Source organism: Balaenoptera ricei, chromosome 2 (genome assembly GCF_028023285.1).
Source record: "Balaenoptera ricei isolate mBalRic1 chromosome 2, mBalRic1.hap2, whole genome shotgun sequence".
NCBI lineage: Eukaryota > Metazoa > Chordata > Mammalia > Artiodactyla > Balaenopteridae > Balaenoptera > Balaenoptera ricei.
Genome location: NC_082640.1, coordinates 16,738,008 through 16,758,910, shown reverse-complemented (window position 1 = coordinate 16,758,910; position 20,903 = coordinate 16,738,008). Strand labels below are relative to the sequence as shown.

The following is a 20,903-nucleotide window of genomic DNA, read 5'->3' as shown; positions in this document are numbered from 1 at the left end:
CCTGACTGCAACCAACTATTAAGTTTCCAAAAATGCATCTACATTTGAATGGATCTCAAGCGACAAGATGGTCTGGAGGCCATCCAACAGGCCTCCCAGGTCACACTTCGCCTTGGCCCCTCTGATAATGCATTGAGATACAGCTCTCAGCAACTTCTCTGTTCATCACTTAGAGTCTTTGGAAGAAGGCAATTCCACAAGATAGTGGATTAATTTAGGCATCTGTATGCCTAACTTCCTGTAGTAGGGTGAAATGTACACACACTTTGAAAGACAATTATGTGCCTATTATTGGTTTAGTGGATACTGAGTGCATGAACCATGACTATGAAAAACATTACAATCAGAAATATTGACCAAAAGTTTCATAACTTTAGCTTTTATCCTCTAGTTATCTTAGGGTATTTATACTTTAGGTCAAAGTATAAAATTTCTCCAAAATATATATTAAAATACAGATTTACGAACCAAAGAAGATCTTTAGCTGTAATTAATTTTAAATAACTTAAAGTGATCTGTAGTTAGTATACTTACTTTGTCTTTTCTCTCTTTGTTTCTTTAGTTGCATTTGGGTTTTTGACATTGGTTCTTGATGCTCACGCATAAGATTTTCATCTGATGCTTTATCATGAGCTACATAAGAGATATACTTAGTCCATTGAATAGAAAAATACAACTATTATAAATCTCTATATATAAAATTTATAATAAGCATACAGCAACATTCTCATTTTTCTGAAGTTATAGTGAAGTTACCATAATGCTAGATCTGATAAGACTGTGAGAGGAGTTTAATAAATAGATGTGTTTTGACTCTTTCTCATTATCTCATAAACATTTCCAGGCATTATACATAGTTTATATTTGTCTCTATTTCTCTTAAGTTATTTATATTTTACAGATCATGTAGACTTCATAGACCAATCAACAAAACGCATGTGTACAATTTGCTAATTACAGCATTATTCGTAATTGCATATAAATGTTCATGCATGGGAAACTAGATAAACAAGCTAATACATATACTATAAACTTTGTAAATTATGGTAAATAACATGGTACAAACTGTTGTATGTAGAGATGTAAAAGGAATCAAATGAACCTCTATAAACTGACTTGGAGGGATTTCAAGGAGATAATATCAAGTGGAAAAAAAAACCCCAAAGGTGAAAAGTTGTGTGGTATCTTCTAAGTAAGGAAGAAGGGGAAATAAGAGACAGAGAGAGAGAGAGAGGGAGAGAATTAGAGAGATACTTACCTTTACAAAATGAAAAACAAGTGAGATAGAAAACAATGTAGTTGTTTACCCATAGGGTAAAAGGGAGAGAACTGAAGAAGAAATGGTACTCCTCTAAGTATACCTTTTTGCATAGTTTTTACTTTTGGAAGCAGGGTCCACATGTTTCAAAAATAAAATTAAATAACAAAAGAGGAACTAAAACTGAAAGCAAATTTAAAGAAATGAACCTACTGAAAGAAAAAAAGTACTAATGCAAGTAACTCATCAATACAATATTTGACATATACCCTCATTCATGGGCAGAAGCGTGGAGAGACTGTAAACACATGACAAAATATTTTCAGGAGGCTTGTTTTTCCATACCTATAGGCGAAGAAATTCCAGAATAATTTTAGAGGCATAACAAGATGGAACAAATGAGTAAATGTGTTATATTATTCAGAGAGAGTATTCACGAAGTGGAAGAAAGGACATACACACATTAAATGGAAGTAGGCAGAACAAGCCCTGAGGGGATGAAGTAGAATTGAAGGTTTCCAAGATTTATCATGAATTCTAAATATGTCTATGCAGGTTTATATACACATGTGTAGGTATACAGGCTAATATATGTGTATAACTACATATGTATGTACAAGTACATATATAAAAATGTGAATATACTTAAGAAACCTGATGCCAGGCTGGATCTCATGTGTGATCATTCAGGCACAATCACAGACAATTATAAAGGCATTACCTGGCAGTTACCATGGGGAAAAGAAGCTTCTCAACCCACAGAGACTTGATGCATAGCCAGTGCACTGCAGGCACTGGAGGTGGTTGCAGTCACGGACACAGCCCTCCCACCCCCATCACTCTCTCAAGCATACTGCATTCTTCGCCCAGTCACCGTCAACTGGAGGCGGGGGTGGGACTTGACTGGGACACTGTATTGTTCGGGCACTGCCACTGCCTAGACTACCTTATGGGCGGTGGGCGGGGCTTGAAGAAACTTTTCTCAGTTATGATTCAGTATTCAGGATATTTCTACTCCCATCCCTCCCACCACTACCTCCTGAGGGCGTAGGACCCATAAAATAGCAAGAGCCTTTTGTCTGGTGCTCCTTCAGCTGTGAGATGATCCTCTCCTACATCTCATACCAGTTTGCACTGATACATCTAACCCTCACCCACTGCCGTTTCAAGTAGGAAAATAGAATATTGCTATAGCTGGGGCCCTTCCTGCTTGAACTATTGAGGTAAGTGAACAAAGGTTTGTTACTTTTAGTTCGGTTTGTTATTTTAATTGACCAACTCAAAAACTGGCATTTCTCTCTCAGACAGATTGGAGCAGCAAGCAGGGTAAGTGAAGCTCAATGCCTTTTTGGAAGGCACACTTTGGGATGTGCTTAGTAAATCAGTGGGACATTTCTGGAGTGATGTGGTCTGAGAGGGTACCATAGGATCATTAGCCAGAGTCTGAGAGCCCGCTGGGGCAGCCAGGCCAGTGTGCTTTGGACAGGGCTAGCAGACCACACAGGGTGCTCTAGGAGAGTGCTATTTTATTTTTATAGGCTTTTCAGTTCTGAGGGGGAGCAAAGTTTCTTCTCTTTAGACCTCGATTCATTGGCCGAGACACCTGCTGGGTCAACCAAATTAGAGGTTCACCAGCGGGGCTCTGAGAAAGCTAGGGAAGCAGTTTGTGGCTACTGCTTATGGTCCACCAGTGATGGGATCTCAAGTGGTGGGAGACCCTGCATGACCCAGTAGCAAAAGAAATCTTAGAAACCTGGTAGTTTGCCTCCATATTAAAGGGATTAATCTTGTTAAACTTGGTGAAGGAGAAGGTCACACACACTGTTGGGCCTGTCACTACAAAACACCTTCTTTAGAGAGTCTTGACAGCAGTCATATTGGCTGAGGAGGTGGAAGAAAAGTGGGGAATAAAAAAAGCAAACATCTGAGACTCTCTCCTTCCTCATCTGGGTACTATTTTGGCTCTGACAGGATGACCAATCTGTGATGAGTTCTCTACCACTGAAAAACATGTTTGGATCACCACTGCAGAAGTGACAGTGTCCCTCTGTGCTACGCTGGTGGTCCCAGGGTCTACACTGATAGAGTGAGGAGAGTGAGATTCTTAACCAGACTCAGATTTCTTGATTCATTCATGCCACCCTTGCTAGATAGGTATCAAGCTCAAGTTAGCCTCCTCATAAGGTCAGGTCATTTGGCACTAGACAATCTGGATATTAACTGCCAAACTGTTGGACATGGAATAGCACCTACTGCCAAGGTAGCAGTGACTGACCAACAGTAAAAGCAATGTGAAAACAGTAATCAATAACCTACTCCTGGACAATCTAGACCTAGATCTCTATAAGAGATCTATGGGTGAATATCCAATAACGAGGTGTCAAAGAGGTAGGCTGATGGGCTCATTACCAAGGAACTCATGGCCTGGTAGTGGGCCAAGGGATGCCTGAAAGGAAGCTGAACTGGGGTCCATGCAGGGATGACCCCTATGACTAATACAAGTGCTATTGCTCAGCTCTTTCCATTGAATCTTGACATGAGACTGAGAGCCCACCAACCTTTATCAAGAACTCTCTGCTTTCAAAAATGAACAAGACTATGAGTTAGACCAAGTCCCTTTGTCCTCAGTAGGAACATGAGGACCTATGCTAAGGTCAGAGTTTAATGGGGAGGTAGGAAAGAACTGCATTTCTTGGGTCTTTTGGATACTGGGGCTATGTGACTGTGATCTCAACTCCTGACACCAGCATGATGGAGAAACACATAATGTTCACTGGGTAAGGGTGAGGGATCTGGGTAAGGGTCCCGGGTCATTGGGTCTGAGGCCATTACCAATGGGATCCTTACCCAGATCCAACGATGGGTGTTTCCCTTTAGATCACTATAAATTTCCATTGTTATGGCCCCACTAATATACGATATCATTACTATAGATGAACTGTCAATGTGAACCCCTGCTTTGTATTAACTCCTGACAGGAATTGCTGCAGTTAGGGCCATTTTAGTTGGCATGTGTTAGACTGTGAACCTATCCAATTACCAGTGCCTAGTGCTTTTTCTCCCCAAATACCTACCTGGGGAAGAAAAATGACTGCTTCATGGAGTGAAAGTTCTCCATGAGACTATTTAACTATTCAATAACTCAGTCAACTTGTGCCCACAGCTTTAGATGCAGAGACTCATTCGATATACACAGCTCAGTGTCATAGTGTAGCCCTTACACCTATGGTATCTGACATTGTGACTGTGATACAGGCTATTGTCTGAAGTTGAGGGAACTTGGTATGCAGCAGTTGATATAACGAATGCCATTTTCAGCCTCCCTTTATTGTGGATGATCACGATCAGTATACCTTTTTGCGGGTTGGTCTGCCATACACCACAACCATACTTCCACAAGGCTACCAAAATTCTCCAAATATCTGTCATCAACACAAAAGTGATGATATGGAAACATCCCACTCTCAGAGGGTGCAACAGACTTCTACTCTATTGATGACATTGTCTTAGGGCCCAACATGGGTACTATTAAACAAAGACTGGATGCCTCACAGACCCACATATGGCAACTCAGTGGGGTCATTATTATAGAAAAGGTAGTTATCTGGCACCCTAATAAAATTCCTGAGCATGATCTGTAAGGGTCATGATATCTCATTCCAGAGAAGTGTGCCAAGCGTTGGTCCTCTGTACTTCCACAAATGAAAAGAAGGCCTAGCAATTGGTGGGACAATTAAGCAACTTACACTGTCACATACATTCCCCATGTATGGTCCATGATGGCACCTATCTATGGGGTAACTAGAAAGGCCGCTTCCTTTCAGTGGGGTCACGACCAAGAGGATGACATGGAGATCCTCAGACAGGCCACCAGGCTGCCCTTCCCCACCCACCCCCTGCCATTTGCTCTTTGAGTTACAGAACTCAGCAACATTTCTGTTTACCAGTTGGAGGTTGTGGCAGAAGACCCCTGACATAGGTCAGAGGCACCGCTTTGGGCTTTCAAACCCATATCTCTAGGAGTCAGCTGAAAGGTAAACACCCTTTAAGAGACATTTACTGACCTGTTATAGGGTCTTGGTAGATACTGAGTGGCTGACCTACGACCAAGGGATCAGAAATACCAACCAAAGGGTATGAATAATTTTACCTTTGTTCTCTAGTTACCTTAGGGTGTTCACACTCTAAGTCAAGGTATAAGATTTCTATAAAATACATGTTCATGAACCAAAGAAAAATAATCTTCTGCTAAGTTTAATTTAAAATAAAGTTATCTATAATTATTATACTTACTATTGAGTCTTTCTCCTTTAGAAGGTCTTTGTTTCTTTACTTCCAGTTGAGTTTCTGACATTGAGTCTCCATGCTCAAGCACAGGATTTTCATCTGGTACTTTATGATGAGCTACATAAAGAGAGGCATTTAGTCCAATAAAAGGAAAAACAGATACACTGTTTGATCCTATACTTTCAAGTTATTGACAAATGTACGTCAGCATTTTCTCACATTTTCAAAAGTTATATGTAAATTACTATAATGCTGGATTGATATGAAAATGGTGAGAAGAGTTTTAATGGATGTGTACTGAAACTGTCTCATCATTTCATTAATATTCATAGGTTTCAAATATGTTCCAGTTTGGTCTCCAGTTTTCTTAACACTTTAGGGTAAAACATAGTCATAAACCAAACCACGAAAAGGTATATGCACAAGATTATTCATTACAGCATATCTGCAATTGTAAAATACTCAAAACCACTTAATGTGGAAACGTAGGAGACTGGTTCCATAAACCAAGGTATATACTATAAACTATGGTAATATCAACTATGCTGTACAGCATGGTCCAAACAACTGTACATACAACTGTAAAAGGAATGAAAAAGATCCCATAAACTAACATGGAGGAATGTCTAGTATATAATGTTAAATGAAATAAAAAACTGATAGAATATCTAGTATATTATCTTTCAGGAAAGAACAAAAAGAAAACAACAAAAAGATAGAGAGACAGATAGTTACCTTTACAAAATGAAACATAAGAAAGATAAACCAGAAAACAAAATAGTTTGTAACCAAAGACACTGCAGACCATGCTCACTGAATTATACTCGATGACTACTGTTAGTGCTAAGTCTGTCCCTGGCATTGATAAGACAGCCTGTAAGGCAGTGATTTTTTGAGACTCATTTTTAATGTAAAAGAATGTAAAGCTCTCAAGATTGCTTTCCCAGTGACCTGAGGAGACCAGTTAGACTGGGGTACTTCTCCTCTATCATTAAGGAGGTAATCTGTTGCTTCCATGACCTGACTATTGTAAATAGTGTTGCAATGACAATGGCATGCATGTGTCTTTTTGAATTACCGTTTTTCTCTGGGTATATGCCCAGCAGTGGGGTTTCTGGGTCATATGGTAGTTCTATTTTTAGTTTTTTGAGGAACCTCCATACTGTTCTCCATAGTGTATCAATTTACATTCAATTTACATTCAATTTACATTTCCACCAACAGTGCAAGAGGGTTTCCTTTTCTCCACACCCTCTCCAGCATTTATTGTTTGTAGATTTTCTGATGATGCCCATTCTAACCGGTGTAAGGTGATACCTCATTGTAGTTTTGATTTGCATTTCTCTAATAATTAGTGATGTTGAGCATCTTTTCATGTGCCTCTTGGCCATCTGTATGTCTTCTTTGGAGAAATGTCTATCGACAGACAGAAGAATGGATAAAGAAGACGTGGTACATATATACAATGGAATATTACTCAGCCATAAAAGGGAACGAAATTGGGTCATTTGTAGAGACGTGGATGGACCTAGAGACTGTCATACAGAGTGAAGTAAGTCAAAAAGAGAAAAACAAATATCGTATATTAAGGCATATATATGGAATCTAGAAAAACGGCACAGATGAACCTGTTTGCAAGGCAGAAATAGAGTCACAGATGTAGAGAACAAACGTGTGGACACCAAGGGGGGAAAGGGGGGGTGGGCTGAATTGGGAGATTGGGATTGACATATATACACTAATATGTATAAAATAGATAACTAATGAGAACCTGCTGTATAGCACAGGGAACTCTACTTCACTTCGCTGTACAGTAGAAACTAACACAACATTGTAAAACAACTATACCCCAGTAAAAAAAAGGAGGTAATTTGTGAAACTTGGTGAAGAGATGTGTCACAACAGACTCCCTCTTTCAGAGTGCTTTGACAGCAACCACTCTGCCCAAGGAAGGGGGGAGGGCAATGATGTGAGCACTTGATTCCCTCTCCTTCCCCAGCTCCTTTCTCAGGTTTGGCCCACTTACGATGAGTTTCCTGACACTGAAAAAAGGTGTTTTAACCACCCATATAACCATCTGGAAGGTGCCTGACAAGCCACTCTGATGGTCCTTTGGTTCAACAACAAGCAGCAAAAACAGTAGACGATGAGACTGGTAACCAGACTCAGATTTCCAGTGTCATTTGTGCCACTTTTGCTGTTTTCCTAGTTCCATTAAACCTCCTTATAAGGTGATGTCAATTGGTTTACAAGACAATCCAGATCTTCACTGATAAATTTCAGGGAAAGGAAGAACCAGCAACAGATAGATATCATTTGGCCAGTGAAGAAAGTGACCTAAAAATGGTAATCAGGAACCCACTTATGGATGACCTGTTTAAGTGGTTTCCCAAGGAAATCTCTGGGTCTAGTTACTCAACAACGGGAACTCACAGAGAACACTGATGGACTCTCCACCAAGGAATTCATGGCCAGGTAGTGGTCCATAGGTGACCCAACACACAGACACTCTAGAGTCCAAATGATGATGACATCTATGACTAACACAAGTGCTCTTCTCTCTGCATTTCCCAGTGAATCTTGAGATGAACCCGAGACACAACCCCCCTGCCATTACTTTTACCCAACCTCTCAGTTTTCTATATAAACAAGAATTAAGGCTAGACTAAGATTCTTATCTCCCCAGTTGTGATATGAGGATATGTGCTAAGGTTCAATGGAGAGATAGGTGAGAATTGCATATCTGGGCCTTTTGGACACTGATGCACATATGACTAAGATCTCTATAACCACGGACACTATGATGAGGAGAAAACAGATAATGCTCACTGGTTTTTGGTCTGAGCTCACCAAATGGGATCTTTATCCAAATCCAACTATAGGCATGTCCCTACACCCCACTAAATATCTCCATTGTTATGGCTTCCATTACTGAATGTATTATTGGTATAGATGTATTTTCTATGTGCATCTCACCCCTAAGCCCTGATGGGAACTACTGAATTTTAGGGCCATTTTAGGGGGGCATGTGGAAAACCAGTGCCTAGCACCTTTACCATCCAAAAACAGCTCATTGCCCTTACTGCTGAACTTAATGAAACAAAAGTTCTCCATGAGGTTATTTCTCCATTCATAAGCCCTTTCGGTCTGTGTGTAAGGCCTTGGGTGCCTAGAGACTCAATTGATTATCGTTGGCTCAATGCCATAGTACAGCTCCAGACACTGGCATCACACGGTCCTGTGACCTTCACAGAAGTTTACTGCTCAAGGTGAGTCAAGTAAGTATGCAGCAATTGATATCACAAGTGCCCTTTTTAACATTCTTGTTCACACAAATGGCCAGGATCAGTTTCCCTTATGTGGAATGGGTTACAACATACCTTTAATGTCCTTCCACAAGCCCATGACCTAGAAAAACCCCTGCTCCAAGATCGAGTACTAAAACTTCCACTATACTGATGACATCCTCCACTGGAACCAGATAAGAGTACTACCCAACAAGGACTGGATTCTATCATGACCCACATGTGACAGCACAGCTGGGTCATTAATGTAAACAAGGTACAAAGATCTAATACCCAACTGAAATCCCTGGGGGCAAAGTGGAAAGGGGTACACTGTCACTCCAAGCTCCAAGGAAACTAAGTTTTCCTTCTCCATCCCCCCCCAAGATACAAAGGAAGCCAAGCTTTTTTCAAGCACTCCAAAGAGCCAAGCTTATTTCTGTCTCTACCACAACAAACACAAAGGACACTCAGTGTAGGTGTGCGTATGAATATCTGTATGTATATGTGCATATATAGGTATACATATGTATATATAGGAGTTCAACTCCAGGCCAAAATCCTGCTTAATTTCGCAGGTCCAACCATAGACAATTACAAGGTCTCTACCTGAAAGTTCTCATGGGGGAATACTTCTCACCCCACACCAAATTTGATGCACACCCAGTGAACTTTAGACACTGGAGGTAGTTGCAGTGGAGGACTAAGGCCCATCCATACCATGTTCTTATGCATTCTGGATTCCTATACAGGTGCCTCCATCAGAGGCCTCCTTGTGAAAGGGGGAGGGGTCAGCTGATACACTGTACTTTTCAGGTGCCTCTGTGTAGACCACTTTACTGGGGGAACCTAAAGATACTTTCCTCAGTTACTACACAGTATTCAGGACTTTTACACTCCTAGCCATCCTACATCAATATTCACAAGGTTCCTGAGGTCATAAAAGGGCAAGAGCCTTTTGTTTGGGGCTCCTTCAGATATGAGATAATCTTCCGCCAACCCCTACTCCCATCCGCACTGATACATCTGACCCTTGCCTGGTTTGGCTGTATGGGGAAAATGAAACACTGGTGGAGCTGGGGCCCTTTCCTGTTTAGACTCTTGCTTATACTATTATAGGAAGTACATAAAAGCTTAACTGTTACTTTCAGTTTGGCTTGCTATCTTAATTGACCAAGTCAAAACAGGCACCTTTCTCTGACAGATCGGCATAGAGAACAAAGTAGTCAATAAAGTAAAATTCCTTTCTGTAAGGAGCACTTTGAGAGGTGCTAGTGAGACTCTTTCAGGGCATACTGCTGGATCATTTGCAAGAGTCAAAGGGTCCCACAGGGCACATCATCAGTCAGGCTAATGTGTCTCCAGAAGTACTAGTGGACACCACGGGGCTCTCCAGGAGAGTACCATCGTATTGTCTATGTGTAACTCTACTCTCATTCTTCCAAGCCCTGGTGGCAATTACTGCACTTAAGGCCATGTTAGAGGAGCATAAGAAGATTGTGAACCTACCCGATTACCAGCACCTAGTACCTCTGTCTCCCAAAAATCTGCCTGAGAAAGAAAAAGGAAAAACTGCCCTCTTTACTGAGCTTAATGCAGCAAAAGGCTCCTTGAGACTATATCCCTATTCAATAACTCACTTGACTTGTGTACCTGATCTTGAGTTCACAGATACTCAATTGATTTTGGCTGTTCAATCAATAGGACAGCCTTGGCATCAGTGGTATCTGACAGTGTGACTGTCGTAGTAACTTGTCCAGAGTGTGGGAACTTGTTATTCAGCAATTGATATCACAAATGCCCTTTTCAGTATCCCTCTGAATGGGAATGATTCCAGTCAGTTCATCTTTATGTGGAATGGGTACAATTCACCATTCATATCCTTCCACAAGTCTACCTGAATTTCCTATCTGTCATCAATGTATCAAAGCCTGGAAAATCCCCAGATTTTCCAGAGGAGGGACTAGCACTCTACTCTACTGATAATGTCATCCTATTGAGTCCAGAGAAGGGAGCTGGACAACAGCCCAACAAGGGCTGTACACCCTGCTGACACACAGGTGGCAACTTGCTGGGTCACTTTTACAGAAAACGTACAAGTACACAAGTGAAATTCCTGGGCTTGATCTGGGTATGGAGTCTCATTGTCTCATTCCATGGGAGAAGACTGGCTTTGATCCTCTCTGCTCCAGCAATTAAAAAGGAGGCCCAGGGACTGATGGAACTCTTCATCTACTTGCATTCTTAATGCCATCCATCTAAAGGGTTACAAGAAAGGTCATTTCCTTTCAGTGGAGCCACAGCAAGGAGGATGACCTGCAAGCCCTCCAACAAGCCACCTAGGCTACCCTTCCTTTGGCCCCTCTGATCCATTTTGCCATTTGAGTTACAGATCTCAGCAACTATCTATTCACCAACTGGAGCTTAAGGCAGAAGGACACTGCCACAGGTCAGAGGCATCTGTTGGGGTTTTAAATTCATCATCTCTAGGAACAGCTCGCTGAAAGGTACACAACCTTTAAGAGACAATTGTTAGTCCAATATTGGGCTTCAGGGGATACTGAACACATGACCCACGACTGTGAAACAGTCTCAAGACAACAAATTCCGACCAAAAGTTATCAATAGTTTTGCTTTTGTTCTCTAATTATCTTAGGGCATTCATACTTTACGTCAGTGTAAAATTTCTATAAGAACATGCCCAAATAGGGTTCCTGGAGTGGAGATGTCCACGCTTGCTCCGCTTCCCCCACTGCCCCCACAGTTTAAGAGCGTATGGCTCTTTGAGGATGGCTCAGGAGCATGACAAGCAGGGCCCCCCTGTGGTGGCTTATTACTGTTGTTTGTATGCAATGCAAACAGGAATGAAGGTTGATAGTAAAACTCCTGAATGTCGTACATTTTCACCAAAGCTAATGGATCAGTTAGAAGCTCTTATGAAACAGCTGGGTGATAATGAAGCTGTTACTCAAGAAATAGTTGGCTCTGCCCATTCGGAGAATTATGCTTTGAAAATGTTTTTCTATGTAGATAATGAAGATGATGCTGGGCGATTTCACAAAAACAAGATCAAGTCCTTCTACACTGAAAGTCTTTTAATAGATGTCAAAATAGCATTTGGAGAACTCACTGATGAAAACGTGAAACACAGAAAGTATGCAAGGTGGAAGGCAACATATATTCATAATTTTTTAAAGAATGGAGAGACTCCTCAAGCAGGGCTTGGTGGGATTGAAGAAGATAATGATGTTGAAGAAAATGAAAATGCTGGAGCAACCTCTCTACCCACTCAGCCCCTCAGCCGTCATCTTCAACTTATGACCCAAGCAACATGACATCAAGCAGCTTTACTGGAATACAAATTCCTCCCGGTGCCTGCATTCCTGCTAATACCCCAGAAGAAGTTCCTCACAGCACAGGTGTAACAAGTAACACTATCCAGCCTACTCCACAGACTATTCTGGCCATTGATCCTGCACTTTTCAGTACAGTTTCCCAGGGAGATACCCAACTAACATCAGAGGACTTTGCTAGACCTCAGAAATACTGCAAATAACTCTAGCAGAGCTTTGCAGTATGAAGATGTCAGCACTGCAGTGCAGAATCTACAGAAGACCCTCAAGTTACTGACCACAGGCAGAGAATGAAGTCTTTGTAGAACAGATCCATGCATTTTTGGCTTAAAGAACTAACAGTCCATTACTCTATCTTCAGCCTATCAGAAGCACAGTTTTAAGGAAGACTTCAGTTCCACTGACTATAACAATAAAATCTGTGTCTGTGTATCAGATTCCTGTTGAAGCTTTCATCAACAGCCTCGACCAATTTTCATTGTCCATTTAGTGGATCCAGTAATCTCTGGGTCTTAACAGGGCTGATGCAAGCAAGATCCTAAAAATGTCCACTGAACCCTGCTTGTTCAAAAAATGAAAACACACTTCTATAAAATATACTAGGAATCAGCTCTGTATCTTAATCTAAATAAATTAAGGAATTTTTAAATCCATAATTTGGACAAATAGACCATATTACTTTGCTATAAAATTCTAAATTTAACTTTTAATAAAGATTGCAAGAATATTCTAGATTAGAGGTCACGTTTTATTTTCCTCAGGACTTATGAAACAGATATGAACATCCTAAATTGTTAGATGAATCTGAAAGAGATTAAGTTTCAATTTATATTCATATTAATTATAGCTACATTAAAAGTTAAAATGTTCATGGAAAGAAATATAACAAGGTAAACAGGTAGAATCAGTTTTAGATGTAAGAATAATGTTGGTTTCCCAATTGTTTTCCCTTATCCATTGGCGCTTAAGGTGAATTGGTACTTGCTTCATAGGCAGTTTGACTGCATGTATCAGAGAATGAAAACAAGACATTTGCAGTAATGCCTGGAAGCTTGGTGCTTTGAGTTAAGGTTCTCCTCTGCTACTATGGAATGGATTCCATAGAGTGTATAGCTATGAATGATGCAGATTTTAAGAATATAGATTCTCAGTTGATAAGTTAATAAGTTTTGTGAGGAATTATGGATTTACTGTGTCACCTGCATTTGTGCTGTGTAAAAAATAAATACAAGGATTCTTTTAACTAGTTCAAAAAAATATGCCCAAATACATATTCACGAACCAAAGAAAAAGGATCTTCTAATGAGTACAATTTAAAATAATTTAAAGTCATCTATAATTATTATACTTACTAATGAGACTTTCATCTCTAGAAGATTTTTGTTTCTCTGTATGCATTTCTGTTTCTGACTTTGAGTCTTGATGCTTAAACATAAGATTTTCATCTGACACATGATCATGAGCTACATAAAGAGACACATTTACTGCATTAAACTGAAAAACAGGTCTATTGTGAAATCCCTATATATCAAATTTACACACATGTTTAGCAGTATTTTCTTTCATTTTTATAAACATAAAATATAAGTAAATTACTATAATGCTAGACCTGACATAAAAATTGTGAGGAAAATTTTAATATGTGTAAGACTCACTGTTTCCTAAATATTTGTTGGCATCAAATATATTTTGTATTAGTCCCTACTTGTTTTAGATTATTATAGCTTAGGTTAATATATACTCATAGACCAAATAATGAAAATGTATATGTAAAGGTTATTCATTACACCATATTTTTAATTGCAAAATACTGAAAAGCACCTAAATGTACTAGCATGTGAGATTGGTTGAAAAACAAGGCACATACTATAAATTAGGGTAATACAAATTATGGTGTATGATGTGGTACAAAGAGTTACACATAAAGCTATAAAAAGATACTTATAACCCAACTTGGAGGGACTGCTAGGAGATAGGTTAATTGTAGAAAAAATGAAAAGAGAAGGTATCAAGTATGCTATCTTTTAGGAAAGAAAAGAATGGGAAATGAAAAGAAAATATAAGACACTTACCTTTAGAAAAGGAAATACAGGAAAGATAAGCCAGAAAACAATGTAGTTGGTCACCTAAAGTTGCATGCAGAATAGGACACAAGGACTACTGTTAAATCTAAACATGTCCCGGGCAGTGATGACATCCTTGATGCAACAAATGTTTCTCATGTTTAATGAGAAAGTAGGTAGAGCCCTCAGGAATGCTTTGCCCAGTGACCCAAAGAAACCAAAGAGATTTGGATAGTTTGATTCCACCACAAAGAAAGTAATCTTGTTAAAATTATTTAAGGACAGAAGCACTTTTCTGGTGTGTTACTGCAGAATCCCCTCTTTCAGAACATCTTCCATGGCCACTTTGCCCAAGGAGGATGAAGAAGGAGGTAGGTGGGAGAAATGTCATGTACACCTGAGACCTTCTCCTTCCTTTACTAGCTATTATTTGCTCTTGGACTGGTTTGGTCCAATCGTGGTGAGTTCTCTGACACTGGAAAACTTTTTTGGTCTACTCTTAACGGCCACCTATAAGGGGCTCTGCAAGCCACCTGATAGTTCCTTGATTTGACAATGAGAAGTAAGAAAAGTATATGATGAGACTGTTTACCAGACTCAGATTTAAGTTCATTCTTGCCACTCTCACTGGTCACCTGTTTCAATTAAACCGCCTTTTAAGGTGATGTCACTTGGTTCATGGCACAATCCATGTGTGAAATGAAAAATTTCCAAGCAAAGAAAAAGCAGCTACTGGCAAGACACTAACTTTTCACTAGTAGTCAGAGTGATGTAAAAATGGTAATTGGGTACTTACTCCTGGATCATTGGGTTAAGGTCTTTCCCAAAGACATCTGTGGGTCTTGTTATCCAACAATGGGTCTCAAGGAGGAGACTGACAGACTCTCTATCAGATACCTGTGACTAGATAATGGCCACTGGGGGCACAACAGAGTCCACATACTGACAACCCCTATGACTAATATAAATAATATTCCTTCCAACCCTCCCAGTGAATCTTGACATGAAATCAGAGTGCATCTCTCTACTTTTATCCAAACCTCTTAACTTTAAAAATAAACAAGACTATGAGTTAGGCCAAGGTCCCTATGTCCTCACTGGGAACATGAGGACATTTGCCAAGGTCACAGTTCAATGGGGAGGTGAGGAAGAATTTCATTCCTTGGTCCTTCTGTACCAAGATGAGGGAAAACAATATATATATATACGTATATTTATATAGTCTAAGTGTGCATCCTTAACACCCCATCCTTATCCCCAAGCCTTGATCATAAATACTACAACTGAGGCCATTTCAGTGGCTCTGGTAGTCTGTTAGGTAGTCTGAACCTAACAGTCTACCAGTACCTAGTCCCTTTGACTACCAAAGCAACTCCCTAGAGGATGAAAAGAGACAGCTTCCTCATTACTGAGCTTAATGAAGCAAAAATTCTCCATAAGACTATTTCTCCATTCAGTAGCCCCATCTGGCCTGTGGATTAGGCCTCAGGTGTATGGAGATTCAATTGATTATTAGAGGCTCAATGCAGTCATGCAGCTTGAGCACTAGTGTTACCTGAAATTATGACAGCCATAGAGGCTGTGGCCCAAGCTGAGGCAAGTACAAAGCAACTGACATTACAAATGTCTCTTGCAGCATCCCTGTCCACAGGGATGATCAGGATCGGTCTGCCATACGTGTAATGGGTTGCAACGCACCTTTAATGTCCTTCCATAAGGCCATGACCTGGAAAAAGTCCCACTCCCACATGGAGCCCTAGCCTCCCCCTATATTAACAATAACCTCCACTAGGCCTAGGCAAGGGAATTACCCAACAAACACAGAAAGCATGTGGACTTACATGTGACAGTTAAGTCTGGGCCATTAATACAGAAAAAGTACCAGGACCTGGTACCCAAGTGAAATCTCTGGGAGTAAACTGAGAAGAGGCAGTATGTCTCATTCCATAGGAGACAACTGCCAAGCTTTAGTTCCTCTAAGCCCCCACAAACACAAAGGAGGCGCAAGGATTGGTGGAACTTTTCAGCTACTAGTACTTTGACATTCACCATGTGGTCATCTTGATGGCATTTGTCTATTAGGATACCATTTTTGGTCTCTACCTTTGAGTAGGACATGGCAACAGGATGTCCTAGAGGCCCGCCAACAGGTTTCTGACTCTGTCCATCCCCTTGGCCCCTCTGATACACATTTGTGTTTGGGTTACAGATCTCAGCAACCTCTCAGTTTGCTGATTAGAGCCTATGGCAGAAGGACACTGCCAGAGGCCAGAGGCGCCCATTAGGCTTTTGGTACCATAGTCACCTGGAGTCAGATGAAAGGTACAAACCCTTTAAGCGACTACTATTGGCCTGTTATAAGGCCTTGGTGAATATTCAGTATATGACCCATGGCCATGAAATAGTCTTATGACTAGAAATACCAACCAAAAGTTATGAATAGTTTGGCTTTTATTCTCTAGTTATCTTGGGATATTCACACTTTAAGTCTAAGTGTAAAACTGCTATAAAATATATGCTTAAATACTGATTCATGAACCAAAGAAAAATATCTTCTGATCACTTTAATTTAAAATAATTTAGGAAGTGACATCAGCAAAATGGCAGGCTAAGAGATTGCAGTCTCGTAGCCCACGGAAACACTGATTTAACAATTCATGGATGAAATACATTTATGAGAGCTTCAGAGTCCACTCAAGAAGTTCCAGCATGCTGGTGGAACATAACATCCTAGATAGCTGCATTTAAAAGGGTAAGAAGAACAGTTTTGCTTTACCTATGTCACCCCTCCACCAAGTCAGCACAGCTCAACACAGGGAGAGATTCCCTCACCCACAATTTTTCCCATGGAAGAAAGAGAGAGGGAAGTGAGTATAAGGCTCTCAAAGCCTTTCAGGGTGCTGCCTGAGAGGCCCACTTCAATCTCGCCTTAATTAGAACACTGAAGGAATCAACATAGCTGGATTGTCTGTGGGCAGCTAGAAAAAAGACCTCAAATAAAAAACCTAACTTTACACCTCAAGGAACCAGAAAGAGAAAAATAAACTAAACTCAAAGTGATCAGAAGGAAGGAAATAATAAAGGTTAGAGCAGGAATAAATGAAACAGAAAACAGAAAATTTTTCTAAAATTTTAGCCCATTCATGAATGGGTTAATCCCATTCATGAGGGCTCCATCCTCATGACCTAAGCACCTCCCCACTCCTAATACAATTACATTGGACATTAGGACTTTAACACATGAATTATGGGGGGGACACAAACATTCACCGATAGAAACTTCCAAATTCATTTTATAAGGCCAGCATTACCTAGATACCAAAGCCAAACAAAGACTCCACAAGAAAATGACAAGCCAATATCCCTGATGAACTCAGATGCAAAAATTCTCAACAAACTACTAGCAAACAATTCAATAGCACATTAAAAAGATCATACACCATGACCAAATGGTATTTACTCTACTCAGGTAAGGATGGTCCAACATCAATCAATGTGACACATACACCACATTACAGAGCAAGGGATAAATACTACATGATCATCTCAACAGGTGCAGAAAAAAAATCTGAAAATATTCAATACTTTTTCATGATAAAAACTCCCATAGGGGCTTCCCTGGTGGCGCAGTGGTTGAGAATCTGCCTGCCAATGCAGGGGACACAGGTTCGAGCCCTGGTCTGGGAAGATCCCACATGCTGTGGAGCAACTGGGCCCGTGAGCCACAACTACTGAGCCTGCGCGTCTGGAGCCTGTGCTCCGCAACAAGAGAGGCCACGATAGTGAGAGGCCCGCGCACCGCGATGAAGAGTGGACCCCGCCTGCCACGACTAGAGAAAGCCCTCACACAGAAACGAAGACCCAACACAGCCAAAAATAAATAAATAAATAAATTAAAAAAAAAAAAACTCCCATAAATTAGGGATAAAAGGAATTTACCTCAACCCAATAAAGGTTGTATGTAGAAAATCCTGAAGACTCCACCAAAAAGCTGTTTGAACTAATAAATGAATTCAGTAAAGGTGCAACATACAAAATCAATATAAAAAAATAAAAAATCAATTGCATTTCTATACACTAACAACAAACTATGAGAAAGCGAAATTAAGAAAATAATCCCATTTATAATGACATCAAAAAGAAAAAAATAAATTTGACAAAGGAGATGAAGTATTCATACACTGAAACTATAAAATATTGATGACAGAAATTAAAGAAGACAAAAATAATGGAAAGATATTCCACGCTTGTGAACTGGAAGAATTAATATTTTTAAAATGTCCACACCACCCAAAGCAAGCTATGGATTAAATGCAATCCTTATTAAATTTCCAATGGCATTTTTCACAGAAATAGAACAAAAAAATCCTAAAATTTGTATGGAATCACAAAAGATCCTTTATAGTCAAAGCAATCTTGAGAAAAAAGTACAAAGGTGAAGGCATCATACTTCCTGATTTCAAACTACAGCTGACCCTTGAACAACATGGGGGTTAGGGGCACTGACCTCCCTTCCCACCTACACAGTAGAAAATCCACACAGAATTTTACAGTTGGCCCTCTATATCCATGGCTCTGCATCCACAGATTCAACCAACCACAGATTATATAGTACTGTAGCATGTATTTACTGAAAAAACTCTGTGTATAAGTAGACTCATACAGTTCAAATCTGTGTTGTTCAAGGGTCAGTTGTGTATTACAAAGCTATTGTAATCAAAACAGTATGGTATTGCCATAAAAATGGACATATAAATCAATGGAAGAGAACAGAGATTCCAGAAATAAACCTACACATATATGGTCAATTAATTTATGACCAATCAGCCAAGAATACACAGTGAGGAAAGGACAGTCTATTCAATAAATGATGTTGGGAAAACTGGACAGCTACATGCAAAAGAATGAAACTGGACCACTATCTTACACACACAAATCAATGCAAAATCAACTAAAGACTTGAATGTAAGACCAGAAACCATAACACTCCTAGAAGAAAACATAGGCGGTAAGCTCCCTGACATCATCAGTCTTGGTGAAGACTTTTTGGATTTGACACCAAAAGCAAAGGCAACAAAAGCAAAAATAAACAAGTGAGACTGCATCAAACTAAAAAGCTTCTGCACGGCAAAGGAAAACATCAACAAAATGAAAGGCAACCTACAGAATGGGAGAAAATATTTGCAAATCGTGTATCTGACAAAGGGTTAATACCCAAAATAAAGAAATAACTCATACAACTCAAAAGCAGAAAAAAAATCTGATTAAGAAATGGACAGAGGATTTGAAAGGACATGTTTCATTACAGGTGGCCTAAAGGAACATGAAAAGGTTCTCAACATTATTAATCGTCAGGAAAATGCAAATCAAAACCACAATGAGATACCACCCCACCCATACCTGTTAAAATGGCTATTATCAAAAAGATAAGAAATACGTGTTGGTGAGAATGTGGAGAAAAGGGAGCCCTTGCGCACTGTTGGTGGGAAGGTAATTTGGTGCAGTCACTGTGGAAAACACTATGGGAGGTTCCTCAAAAAACTAAAAATAGAACTACCTTACAATCCAGTAATTCCACTTCTGGGTATTTTTCTAAAGGAAATGAAAACACTAACTTGAAAAGATATCTAAACCCCTATGTTCACTGCAGCATTATTTATAATAATAATATAATAGCCAAAACATGGAAACAACCTAAGTGTCCATGGACAGATGAATGGATAAAGAAAATGTAGTATACATATATACAAAGGAATATTATTCAGCCATAAAAAAGAAGGAAATCTTGCCATTTGGGACAACATGGATGCATTTTGAGGGTCCTATACTAAGTGAAGTAAGTAGGTGAAAGAAAGACAAATACTGTATGATCTCAATTATATGTGGAATTAAAACAAAAACAAAACCAATATCAAAACTCATAGAACAGATTGGTGGTTGCCAAAAGCAGGGGGTAGAGGGTAGGTGAATGGGTGAAGGTGGTCAAAAGGTACAAACTCGCAGTTATAAAATAAATAAGTACTGGAGATAAAATGTACAGCATGGTGACTACAGTTAATAATACTGCATTGCATATTTGAAAGTTCCTAAGAGAGTAGATCTTAAAAATTCTCATCACAAGAATAAAATTTTAACTATAGGTGGTGATAGATGATAACTAAACTTATTGTTGTGAAATTTTTTGTAATATATACATATCTCGAGTCCGTATGTTGTACATCTGAAACTAATGTTATGTGTCAATTATGTATCAACAGAAAAATTAAATTACAAAGGATAAGAAAAGGAACTAAAACTGAAACTAAATTTAAAGAACTGAATCTACTGAAGGAAATAAGAAAGCACTAATGCAAGTAAATCATCAATATAGTATTTGATGTACACCCTCACTCCTGGGCAAAAGAGTAGAGGGGTAAACTGTAAATAAATCACAAAATCTTTTTCCTCTTTTTCAACTGTAAGTTAAGATGTTTATTGGAGAATTTATTTTTTAAATTTATTTTATTGAAGTACAGTTGATTTACAATGTTGTGTTAACTTCTGCTGTACAGCAAATTGACTCAGTTTTATATATATATATATATTTCATATTCTTTTCCATTATGGTTTATCACAGGATATTGAATATAGTTCCCTGTGCTATACAGTAGGACCTCGT

The 20,903-nt window shown here is 39.5% G+C and overlaps 1 protein-coding gene and 1 pseudogene across 19 annotated transcripts in view; one reads left to right on the top strand and one right to left on the bottom strand.

The window, feature by feature from the left end:
- The window catches only part of CCDC7 (coiled-coil domain containing 7), a 327,078-nt gene that overhangs the window by 125,430 nt on the left and 180,745 nt on the right, over positions 1-20,903 (bottom strand). For 18 of the 19 annotated variants that reach the window (XR_009500275.1, XR_009500273.1, XR_009500274.1 and 15 more), the window contains 2 exons: positions 5,552-5,662; positions 535-633 (listed from right to left, as the gene is read on the bottom strand). Coding sequence is in view for 3 of the 19 variants with exons in the window: in XM_059911398.1 (XP_059767381.1) it covers positions 535-633; positions 5,552-5,662 (210 nt within the window). In the remaining 16 variants the exon portion in view is untranslated. Of the gene's footprint in view, positions 1-534; positions 634-5,551; positions 5,663-11,040; positions 11,088-20,903 lie in introns of those variants that run through there. The other variant, XM_059911462.1, reaches the window with a different exon arrangement.
- LOC132360261 (vacuolar protein sorting-associated protein VTA1 homolog) lies at positions 11,555-12,485 on the top strand (annotated as a pseudogene).